The 11911-nt window shown below is 46.2% G+C and overlaps 1 protein-coding gene across 1 annotated transcript in view; it reads left to right on the top strand.

The window, feature by feature from the left end:
• Nucleotides 1–11823, top strand: part of LOC106809975 — a 46766-nt gene extending 34943 nt beyond the window's left edge. The window contains exons 28-43 of the mRNA XM_014813215.1: nucleotides 473–637; nucleotides 970–1180; nucleotides 1554–1672; nucleotides 1736–2162; nucleotides 2534–2748; nucleotides 3286–3479; nucleotides 4041–4722; nucleotides 5149–5348; nucleotides 5766–5943; nucleotides 6495–6724; nucleotides 7448–7578; nucleotides 7919–8118; nucleotides 8519–8706; nucleotides 10134–10836; nucleotides 11283–11474; nucleotides 11816–11823. Of these exons, the coding sequence (XP_014668701.1) occupies nucleotides 473–637; nucleotides 970–1180; nucleotides 1554–1672; nucleotides 1736–2162; nucleotides 2534–2748; nucleotides 3286–3479; nucleotides 4041–4722; nucleotides 5149–5348; nucleotides 5766–5943; nucleotides 6495–6724; nucleotides 7448–7578; nucleotides 7919–8118; nucleotides 8519–8706; nucleotides 10134–10836; nucleotides 11283–11474; nucleotides 11816–11823 (4043 nt within the window). The remainder of the gene's footprint in view (nucleotides 1–472; nucleotides 638–969; nucleotides 1181–1553; nucleotides 1673–1735; nucleotides 2163–2533; nucleotides 2749–3285; nucleotides 3480–4040; nucleotides 4723–5148; nucleotides 5349–5765; nucleotides 5944–6494; nucleotides 6725–7447; nucleotides 7579–7918; nucleotides 8119–8518; nucleotides 8707–10133; nucleotides 10837–11282; nucleotides 11475–11815) is intronic.
• Nucleotides 11824–11911: the final 88 nt, after the last annotated feature.

Raw genomic sequence — 11911 nt, 5'->3', positions numbered from 1 at the left:
GTGTGTGTGTGTGTGTGTGTGTGTGTGTGTGTGTGCGTGCGTGCGTGTAGATTGATAAATGTGTGAATAAACCTAATAACGAATTATGAATGATAAATAACACGTAGAAATAATATATTTAGATTTTGAGCATTTCTGTTCCTATACGCCCGTGTTTCAGTTTACGTCGCCTCGACGATGACGTCATCGGTTGACGGGCTGCTGACCGGTGACGTGTACGCGCGCGTCGTGAAGGCTAACATTGCGTGTGAGAACGGAGTCGTACACATCATAGACAATGTGCTAGCGTACATCTACAAGAGCATCGATGTAACACTGATGACGAGCAAGAACATGTCGTACGTTTATATAGTATTATATATATATGATTTATATAGTATTTAAAAATTGTATGGCCCCCATATTATAATACTACAGTTTTGTCTCTTGCTGACGGGTAGTTATATACGTTCATTTGTTTTTATTTTCTCAGGTTTAGGTCTACGGGAGTACAACGTAGGCTTCGTGAACCACGATTCATATACCACAGTGAACAGCATTGGACAACCAGTCACCACCCTCAACTACTACATATCTGTGAATGGCTCTGATCCAGAACAGTTTGGGGCTGTCATGCCAAGCTCTCTGCTTTTAGGGAGTATGTAACATGTGTTATTCTATTCTATGTAATGTGATATCTATGAGGACTTGCACGGGTGTCACTGAAAAGGCGTGGGTGTATATCTCCCGTTCGTATATACCTCGTGCTAGTATCACGATTTTCCATAAGTTGCACAGTTGCGTGTGTCTGTGAGACAATTTCTCACTTACCAAACAGTAAGGCACAACAGTACTTCAGACTGATTGTCACCTGCATCAATTATCTTGTGATAATTGTGGCAGCTAAAAAAACTTACGAGTTGGGCACTTCAAATCAGCATCGAAAAAAGTTTTCATCATAAGGTTATCGTTTGTTCTCTGTGTTTGCAGAATATCTGCGAGACTTTGACATACCTGTGTGTACGGATCCATGCTACACGACTGTTCTCTACAACGTCACCTTCCCCGGTGACACATCACCCGAAGGGAGAGACAGGCTGCTCTTCTACATACAGCAGGCCTGGCAGCAGGCGAATCCATTTGTTGGCAAGACCATCATAGTGGACAACGTAGACCAGACGATAGGATTCATGGACAATGGGTAATCCGTTCTGCCGCCACATGCGTATAGTGATGTATAGCTACATCAATGTCTCTTTTGCGTATGGAACACAATTCGGATTTGTTTTGTCGCAATTGTTGGCAAATAATTCCTTTTATTCAGCGGAAAATTCTTTTGAGATATTCAGCATACGTTTTCGCTCAATAACAAAGGCTATACAAGAACAAAGAAAACATGGAAGGTTCATTCTAGCCTTAAATCGCATAAAATTAGAAATGGCAAATTGGTACGAAAAGAGTGCAAGTGATAAAAGAAAAGCGCATTAAAACCGCTCCACCGATTCTAACGACTCCTTTTGATCCGCATCCTTCGATCGCTAATCTCGATCGGCCGATCCTCTTCTCTTCTCCAGAGAGAAGGTGTTCACCGTCAGATACTCGATCACCGTCGGCACCGTGGATAGCGGCGACCTCGCCGCGCTCACCGTTCCCTCCGACGCCGAGCTGACGGACGCCGTGCGACGCGGCACGGGCGTGCGCGTGTGCGTGCGCGGACGCTGCCGCGCCGGCGCCACCTACGTGTTCTACGTGTCAGGAGCGGACCGCGACGCCGACTTCATTGCGGCGCGTCTGCGGCAGGCGTACCTCTCCCACTACGACGCGCTGCGGGCGGCCCGCGACGTCCGCGTCGCCATCGACGACGCGAGCGGCTACGTGGCACCCGACGGCGCCCCCGCGCGGCGCATCTCGTACGCGGTGCTCGTCGACGGGAGCGCGTGGACGCCTCCGGCAGCGATCGGCGACGAGACGCTGCGGAGCGCGCTGAGCGTGGCCGGACTCGACGTCTGGTACCCGTACGACGGGGTCTACGCAGAAAGCCAGCAGTTCGAGGCGACCTTCGACGGCGCGCTGACGGACGACGCGGCGGAGCGCCACCTGCTGGCTGTGTGGCGTCGCGTGTACGGCGACGCCAACGTGAACGCGTATGTCTACCGCGTCACGCAGGGCGTGTCACCGCGAGGGTGAGTGTGCGAGGATACGGGGGTCGTCGTCGTGGCTGTTTTATTTTTGGATGTTTTTTAGTATTTTTTATGTATTTGTTAAGTATCTGGATGTTTTTTTGCGACGCAGGAGGGGAGTATTTTTTTAATGAAAATTCTGATTGATTTCTCATGCATACTGACTGGTACTACGCAGTACTTACTGAAATGCTGATTGATATCTTGGTGTAACTTGTGATAACTTAACTAGTGTACTCGTTGCATCAGATATCCGTGTAGAACAGTTCCAGCTTCACCGTCGGATTCTACCAATTTTATGTTACCGCTGTCCACTACAATCGAATCTACTGTTCGAATGATTGCTCAGCATTTGTTTCCTGTTCCCGTTGCAGCTATCCCACCACGTTGGTTCGATACTTCCTTACTGTCAACGGACAGGTGATCAATCCGGGCTTCCTGCCAGAGTTCATCCTGGAGTACGCGGGCGAGCTCACACGCTCGACGTCACCGCCCCCGCTCGAGGGAACAATCACGATCAACGGCGAGGTCGAGAATCGCACTGTCATCGTCAACGTCATACGGCTCGTCTACGAGAGAGCGAATCCAGGTACGCTACGTGCTATATACTCCATTGTTGTGTGCGCGTGTGCGTGCACGCTTGTCATTATCAAAACCTTGTGCTGTGATCACTGTATGTACCAATTATAGCTGGTTTACCATCTTTCGATTGTCTGCCTCAAATAGAGTAAAGAAGTATCATGATGCATTTTTTATTACGATTAATAATCAAATGTTATAATGAAAGTGTACTGCTTATATAATATTATTATTATATTATATTATATATGTTATATGGTTACTGAACTATATTAATAATCAAATGTTATAATGAAAGTGTACTGCTTATATAATATTATTATTATATATTCTAATAATTATTATATATATTTGTATTATGTAAATGGCAAATTTATATGACAAAATTATTATATTCTTATGTCTCTGTATGTGTGAGTAAATGAGACAATGAAATTGTCTTGATAATCACGCGTATAATTAACACACGTGTGCATGCACGCGTGGCTAGCTGTGTGAGAGAACCCGTGTGTTAAGCGCGGTGTGACGAGCGCCGCTTGTTTTTCAGGGTCCGTCGTGGTCGTGAACATCACGTCGACGGAGCAGCAGCTCGGCGAGGATGGCGCCATCGTCGTCGTCGTGCGCTACGTCGTCTACATCACCGGCGGCACAACCGCGCCCGCGAGACCCAAGAACGCGACTCTCGTGGACAAGCTCGAAGAAAACGGCTTCAATGTTTGCGACAACTGCGGCGGTGAAGTGGTGAGTGTAGTATATAGTATAATGTAGTATAGTATAGTGTAGTATAGTATAGTGTAGTAGTATAGCTATTAGATATAGACTATAGTGATAGTGTGGTGGTAGAGTAGTATAGTGTAGTGTAGTGTAGTATTAGTTTGTAGTGTAGTGCTTAAGAGTAGTATAGTGCTTAGTATACGTGTAGTGTACGTGGTAGTATAGATGGTAGTGGAGTATAGTGTGAGTGCTAGCTGTAGCTGTAGTAGTGTAGCGTGTGTGTAGCTGTAGTGTAGCTTAAAGTAGGCATGTAGTACAGTCGAGTATTAGTGCTAGTGTAGTGTAGTGTAGTGTAGTGTAGTGTAGTGTAGTGTAGTGTAGTGTAGTGTAGTACAGTGTAGTGTTACACTGTTAATGGAGCAGCAGAGTAGGAATCCTGTCGTAATGACGTAATGTGATGTTTTCTTGTTTAATAGTGCGTTTGCGTTGCTTACGAGTGGTTCCCGTCGGATTTCAAATGCGTACGTTATGTTTTCTCGTCAATAGTGCGTCAGTGTTGCTTACGAGTGCTTTCTGTGTGGATTTCAGGTGCGTACGATCTACGCGGCGCCGACACAGTCTGCTTTCGACCACCAGGCCCTCAAGGACGCCCTCCGCCAGCTGTGGCTTGACAACAACGCCGGCGTACTCGCGCCCGACCAGTGGCGCTACCACCTCGTCAACATCACGATGGGCTACCTCGCCCGCAGCCACCAGCCCGTCGTTCGCATCGACTACGTCGTCGTCACCAACCCGCCGCGAGGGGGCGCCGCCGTGCGGCCGCCGACCACCGCGCAGCTGCAGGTGGCGCTGCGCGCGATCGGCCTTGCGCAGTTCCCCGCTGGCGACGTCTACGGACTCGACTACAAGTTTGGGATGCGGCTCCCCGGCGCGCGCAACCTCACCGTGGCGACGCGACTCGTCGGTGACGCGTGGCGTGCCCTGCGTCCGCGCGCTCGTGTCGACGTGATCGTCGTCGACCCGGAGGAGCGGCGGGGCGGCGCGACGACGCTGCGCTACTACCTGTCACTCGACGGCCGGCTCGTGCATCCGTCCGAGGTCGGGCCGCTGGAGCTCGCGCAGCTCACGCGCTGGCTGGCGACGCACGGCCCCACGGTGGATCACGTCGTGGAGCAGCGGCTGAGCGTGCCGGGGAGGCACCAGCCCGACGCGCGCTCGCGCGACGCCGTCACGCTGCTGCTGAGGAACGCCCTCGAGGCAAAGTACCCAGGTAAGCACAGGGGCTTACTCTGGGAAATTGAAAAGTGTAGCCAAAAAAATAGCCAATTGACTTTTTGTAGCCAATGTTAATCATTTGTAGCAGTTTTGTGTACACGTAATTTCATTCTAAATTACCTACTTGAACAAAATACAGGGAATCAAAATAATTAATAAAATGTTGATTTTAATAATTTGTGTCTGTATGTTTCAAATGTGTATTTCCCCAAAAAATAGCCAGGCTGAGGTGCATTTCTTTTAAATAATTTTAGAGAATTTGACCATAGTTTAAAATGCAGTTTTTGCAAAGCGATTATAATTTGTACGGGCACAAAGGCCCATGTCTACGTCAGTTTAACAGGTCACAATAGCAGGTACAAGCTTTTACAGGTTTTGCAGGTTTAGCAGTCACAAGCTTTCTTCTCCTCTGAATTTGCAGGTGCGACTGTGAGTATCGAGAGCGTGGAGCAGTCGGTGCAGGGGCTGGACGGCCGCTCGTTCACCGTGATCCGCTACCGCGCCGTCGTCAAGTCGGATGATCCCAACCTGACGGTCGACCCGCCCAGCTCCGCGAGTCTCGTCGAATCGCTGCTGCGATACTTCGCCGGACCTCAGTGCGAGTCCTGCACGAGTCACAAGGTCGGTCTGGCTCTCAGCCCCGCAGCGTAATACCACTGTGTCCGGAAAGTTTTATAAATGTTTGCTTGTAGGGAATAGGATTGCGTGTCGATAAATCTGGTGCTATAAATCACGGTCATTGTACGTACTTTTTAGTGTGGCCATAATGATCGTTTTTTTTCTGTAAAGAATGATGGTGTGTGTGTTAGTGCATATAGCTGTGCATAGTGCATTCGCAGTGTGCTTACTAACTATTTGCCTGTGTAGAGAGTAATCCAGGCTTTGGAATAAGATTGGGTAATCTGGAACTGAAACTGGAAATCACTGGAACTGGCGCTGGAAAAATCGTATATTACGAGTAGTATACAAGTATTGAGATATATCGTCAGAAGTCTCATTTTAACCTGTCTCGTATTTTCCCTTCGCGGCAAAACGCAGGCGTTCCCGCTGTATATCGTGACAAACATGACCATGCTGTCCATCCATCGACAAGCAATCGCCGATCTGCTGACGAACGCCTGGAGGCAGTATAACACTGACACTCTCTCTCGCCTTCCCTGGAAAATAGAGATCCTCAGCAATGTCACCGTTGGCTACATCACCCAGGAAGGCACAGGTACAAGCCACAGCTGTTCACAGGGTATCAGGGGTTAATAATGATATTATTATTTCTCATTATTAAACCCAGCAGGGTATAGATATGGGGAAGGTGGAGGTAACCGCTGTATCTTGAAATCACATCGTATCAGAATTTCTTCAAGTTATTATGTGCATGTTCAGTGCAAGTTATAAACTCCAACAGCTACTCCTGATCCCACACCTAGTCCACGTACGCGTTACACGTGCCTCTTCTTCACTACTAGGTGCCTCTACCAGACAGCTGTGGTAGAGAGCCCATGCATTGCCTACTATGCACGCCCGCCACATGCGTATGTTCGCTACAACCAGGTATCACTACCAGGTGTACAACAGAGAGTTCACCACCTATACTGCTATACAACCACCTATACTATATCCACCTATACTATACACCTATACTCCTATACTACCACCTATACCGCCACCTATACTATACACCTATACTATCTACCTATACTACCACCTATACTATCCACCTATACTCTCGCACTCATGTCTGTTCACATGGGAATCGTGTTCGTGTTGCAGGCGTCCTCGCGCTCTACTACCAGGTGTCTCTGCCAGACGGCTATGATCCGACGACGGACCTCACCCAGCCTCCGCTCACCGACATCGCGGCCGGGCTGAAACGCCTCGACGACATCACCCTCGTCGATGCCGGGCAGGTGTTCAAGGAAGACTACCAGCTGTCGGACGTCGTTTGCGGCGCGCCGGATCTTAAAGCCGCCGCTGACAAGCTCGCGTCCGCCTGGGCGCAGGTGAGAACGCGCCAACGTATACAGCCACTCGTTATTGACAGTAGTCGCAAGTGTACATTTACGGCGGCAGTGCTTCTTAAACTATTTCAATGTCGTTCGCCTTCGAGTCTTTATCACAAAATTTCATTTACTCGTGACTAATTTCCTTGTGTTTTTGGCAAGTTTTATTCACCCTAAAATATTTTTGGTAAACGATTCACCAGTTTAGGAAGCACTGAATTATGCTGTAACGACCATGACACTCACCCACCCACACACGCGCACACATATTATGTATAAAGCTGGCACATACCATGTATATAATATGTATATATACGTGATATACACTCGATGTGGGTATAATGTGAAACGGCTAGATAATAGTCACAAGTAGATAACAATCTGGGACCGGTTGTCAGGAGCATCATAAATAGCTACCAAGTCCAAAATATCATAGGCTTGGCAAAACTCTTCATTTAAAAGTGCATAACATTCTGGGCTTCTCTTCTTTATATATAACTATTTCTGATAACTGGCCCCATATTATTTGATCTGTCTCATATGTTGTGTTGTATAATCTTGATTATATTATGAGCAGTTGAGGAGCTTTTGATATATATGAGCAGTTGTGGAAGACTGAGTTCAGTTCTCTGACCAGGACCTATTGTGATGAGACAATAGTTTTTCATTCAATGGTCTACATCTAGTACAACTAAGAAACCTTTGAACCTGTTGTTCCTACAGATACTGGGCCAGATTCCCAGTCGTACTGTGAGAATACAAGTGTTCGTTGTGAGAATGGAAGAGACAACGAGAGCACGCGGACAAGAGGAGACGCCTAGTGTTTATTATTTGAAGGTTGATGACAGCATCAGGTTGGTTTCTTTATGTAGATTCTGCTTAAGCAAAGTTTTTTACCCTTTTTTGGCTCCTCGCGGAGCATATAGCGCCCTGGAAACTGTTGTTTTTGATCCTGTGACAATTGTGTGGATTTGCTCACCAAGCCTACTTTGGGGTGAATTATTTAGCCTTGTAACAGAAAATGTCGTACTACAAACAAAAAGTAACTAAAAGTGTCATAACCACACAAAGATCACGAAACAATTGCTACCCCTACCACATTGCCAATGACGGAACAATAATTGAGCTAATCACGCAAATTCCTACTCCGATTCGATTTTCCTTTTTTGTTAATTGTATGTTTGTAATCGTCAGGCACCCGTCGTCTCTGACGACTTCGGACCGTGGCAGGGTGGCAGCACTGCTGCTCCAGTGTGATGACGACACAGCCGACAGGCAATCTGTCGTTCAGCACTCGCTGCGTATCGTTGGCAAGCGGGTGATCAATCCCAGCGATGCTCTCGCCTCATCTATCAGTGTCGCCATCAAGGACGTGTGGCAGATGGCAAACCCAGGTATTATTATCCGCTCCAGGTTTTGCTCGTTCTTGTAATGTTTCGGAATATTCTACTGTACTTAACAAGATAATGATTAAGGTAATATGATCTTGGTGTACTTTCTATCTGAAAACATTAATTGCATTGTGCGTTCGTGACCTGTTCACTGTGACAGTGGCGGTATATGCTATATACTGATAGATACTATATACTGCTAACTATAATAGTATGATATGCTAACTAACTGCTAATATAACCAGTAGGCATCCACCGGTAAGCATCGCTATACTGATCTGGACAGGGCATGGTTTTCAGGAATACATGTCTTACGGGTGAACCTGCTAAATGCTAATCCCAGTCTGCTTCGGAAACGCAACGTGGCGAGGATGACGCTAAAATGCAAGTTGTTTGTTGTCAGGTAAAACGATCACAGTGCGCGACGTACAAGTAGGCAATCAGAACCCTCTCGTTATCACGTACGAGGTCTCGGCGACAGTCGGCCCGGATGAGAATCTGCAGCAACCACCGCTGCAGCTACTGCAGGACCGCGTGTTGAGGCTTATTCCAGGCCTCGGCTGCACTCGACAGATCTGCTCACAGACACGGGTATGTGTAGCTGTTTGCACTAGGTATATATAGTCAATATAGTATCTAGGTATATATAGTCAATATAGTATCTAGGTATATATAGTCTGAATTGACTTGATGTAGTAGTCGATGATGTGAAACATTAAACGATGCCGATAATTGACGTTTTTATTTAATTTAATCATTTTTTAGGTAAAACAAGTAATCGTAAAATAAAATGAAATAGGCAATATTCTGGATTGTAATGTAATAGGTGTAGAGTCATGAGTTACCGTGAAAGCAAATGCCAAGTAACATATTAACATAGCTTGTACGTCATTAAAGTATATTTGACACCTACTTTGATTCAAAGCCTGTTGTAATACAATCGTGGCTCAACAAAATACAGGAAAATACAAGGATGAAACAATTTCTGTTGGTGTGTACAGTCAAACATGGTTTTCATGAATTTTATGACCGCATGTTCTAATTATCCTGTTTCAACCAGAAAACCTCTATGAAATGTGCACAGCGATGCTTTGCATACAGAAGCAGACGAAAATTTTGTAACTTAATTATAATTAACCTTATAATTATTTATATTTACTATTATTATTGTATTATTATTTATTTATATCAGAATTAATAATTACCTTAAAGGGAGAGTTTACTCTAGGTTCTCTAGTTGTATTTTCAGCTAATTTAGGTTTATAATACTGCTACGTAAAAGTTTCATGCGTTCAACTCACCTTTAGAAATATACTTAAAAAAACGTTTTAAAACTAACGATATCAGTTGATTACAACGACGTGGCGCGCACTCAAGCCGCACGATCTGATAAGTTGCGGGCAAAAACCACTTTCCAGGCCAAGGGCTACAGATCGCGAGGCGTGTTTCTTATTTAATAATTAAAAGCAAAAAGATTGTATATCTTATAACAACATTATATATTCAGTTATAAATATGGATAAATGCCCTAAAATGAAATGTGGATCGTTCGGGTTAAAATAGCAATTTAGGTATAAATATAATCCGCACTTTTGTGATTAGCCTTGGCTGTAAAGCCTGCAAAATAAATTGTCAAATACGCAACTTTTTCGGGGTGGCAGCACGGTCGCGGGTGTCATGGCGCCGTTCAAATTTCGTAGTGCTGATGTGTAATTAATTATAACAATTAAATTGGGTATCTGGTAACAAATACGTGTGGGTATAGACGATTTGTTATACAGTAAGTACAGTTGTATGCAGTAAAATCCTAGAGGCTACTGTCCCTTTAAATTAGGTATCTGGTAACAAATACGTGTGGGTATAGACGATTTGTTATACAGTAAGTACAGTTGTATGCAGTAAAATCCTAGAGGCTACTGTCCCTTCAACTTGTAATATATATAAAAATAAAAATAATAATAACAGTGATTCACCGTTTCCGGACGATAACATCGCTCGTTCCCGTCGCACGTTTTCAGCCGGAGACGATCTATGTGCAGACAGACGCCGTGACGAACATCAACCGCCGCTTGCTCGAGCGCGTGCTCTCGTCCGCGTGGGCCGCGCGCAACCGCCGCATCCTCGACGTCACGCCCTGGGACCTGAAGCTCGGCGAAGTCAGCGGCGGCTACGTGAGCGCGGCCGGCCGCCCCGTCGTTGCTGTGCGCTACGACGTGCTGCTGCCGGAGACTGTGCGCATGAGTCGGCTCGCGACGCCCCGCATCCAGCAGCTGACGGCTCGCCTCGCGCGCCTCGGCCTCGTCCCGCTGCCGCGCGCGCAGGTGTTCGGCGAGGAGTACCGACTGCGCGACGACGTCCCGCGCTCGCTCCCGGCTGCGCGTCGCGTCGACCGCGTCGCCGCCGCGTGGTCGCACGTGCTCGCGAACCGCGGACGCGTCACCGAGGTGAGGGTCGTTGCCATGGACGCGACGCCGTCGACGACAGAGGATGGCGCGCCGGCGACCACCGTCGCCTACTACCTGTGGGCGGACGGCGAGATCGTGCGGCCGGCGTCGCTGCACGCGGAGGATCGCGCGGCGGCGGCGCGCCTCATCTGGACGGGCGTACAGTTCCGCACGGTGGAGGTGCCCGGGTCGTTGACGCTGCGTGGTCTCGGCTCGAGCGTGAACGAGTCGGTGCTGACGCGCGCCCTGCTCGCAGCCTGGCAGCAGAGGAATCCGAGTACGTTCGATTGTTATGTCGTCGTCGTCGTTATTGTTTTTTTTAAATGTCGTACATTGTATATTATTCTATAGAGTGATTATGATTATGTCGATTATGCCGTCGTTGTTATTATTTTATTATTTTAATAATTTATAATTGATATTTTGTTGTTGTTTACGCTTTATCATTTACGTTTATTATTATCGTACATCCGATTATGTCTATTATTCCATAGAGTGAATACCTACCTACCTATGATTATGTCGATTATGGTGTTGTTGTTATTCTTATTTTATTATTTTAATTATGTAATGTTTTTTACGTGCGCGTGTCGATACTGTCAAACCTGCGCTAGCAGATGATACTGATAACAGTTTTGCAATTAACGTCATACACCATCGTGAGTGTCTTGCACAGTTTTTTGCAGGTATGTGTCAGTCGTTTTGTTTTTTGCTACATTGCAGCTAAGGTGATTGTCGTCAATGCTGGTCAGTACAACCAGCGGCCTGACACGGTCTCCATGACATACAACGTGCTAGCTAACATCACCGTCGGGGCGTCTGCCACCTTAAGCGCTCCCTCCGATCAGGATGTGAGAATCCAGATAGCACTTCTCATGGGTGGCTTCGACTGCCAACCAGATATCTGCACAAACAGTGAGGTAGGCCTTGGTAGAGAGAGAGAGAGAGTTAATTACCTATTAAACACCTACTGAATATTACATATTAATTTCTTCGTTCATTAGTGCTCGTGTTGTTATGGATCTGTTTAGTTTAAGATTATCACATTACACCAGTCAAGGTTAATTAAGAATATTATCTATTTAATAATGTGCTAATGTTATGCGTCTGCCTCGCGTGTAATTGCCATCGTCTCTATGCCAACAGCATATAACAAAACATTAACAATACAGTATATAAACAAGCACTAATGAACAAAAGAAATTAATATGTAATTCAGATTGTGTTTAATAGGTAATTAACGTTGACTGGTGTAGCGTGCTAAGGCACAGATTATATTATTGCATATTATATAAATTGCAATGCTCTACACCAACTGAATTACATATTAATTGTTATACTAAGAATCTATT

Source organism: Priapulus caudatus, unplaced genomic scaffold (genome assembly GCF_000485595.1).
Source record: "Priapulus caudatus unplaced genomic scaffold, Priapulus_caudatus-5.0.1 Scaffold401, whole genome shotgun sequence".
In the NCBI taxonomy this organism is placed as follows: Eukaryota; Metazoa; Priapulida; class Priapulimorpha; order Priapulimorphida; family Priapulidae; genus Priapulus; species Priapulus caudatus.
The sequence above is the reverse complement of the archived record's forward strand: the minus strand, read 5'-3'. Positions and strand labels throughout refer to the sequence as shown.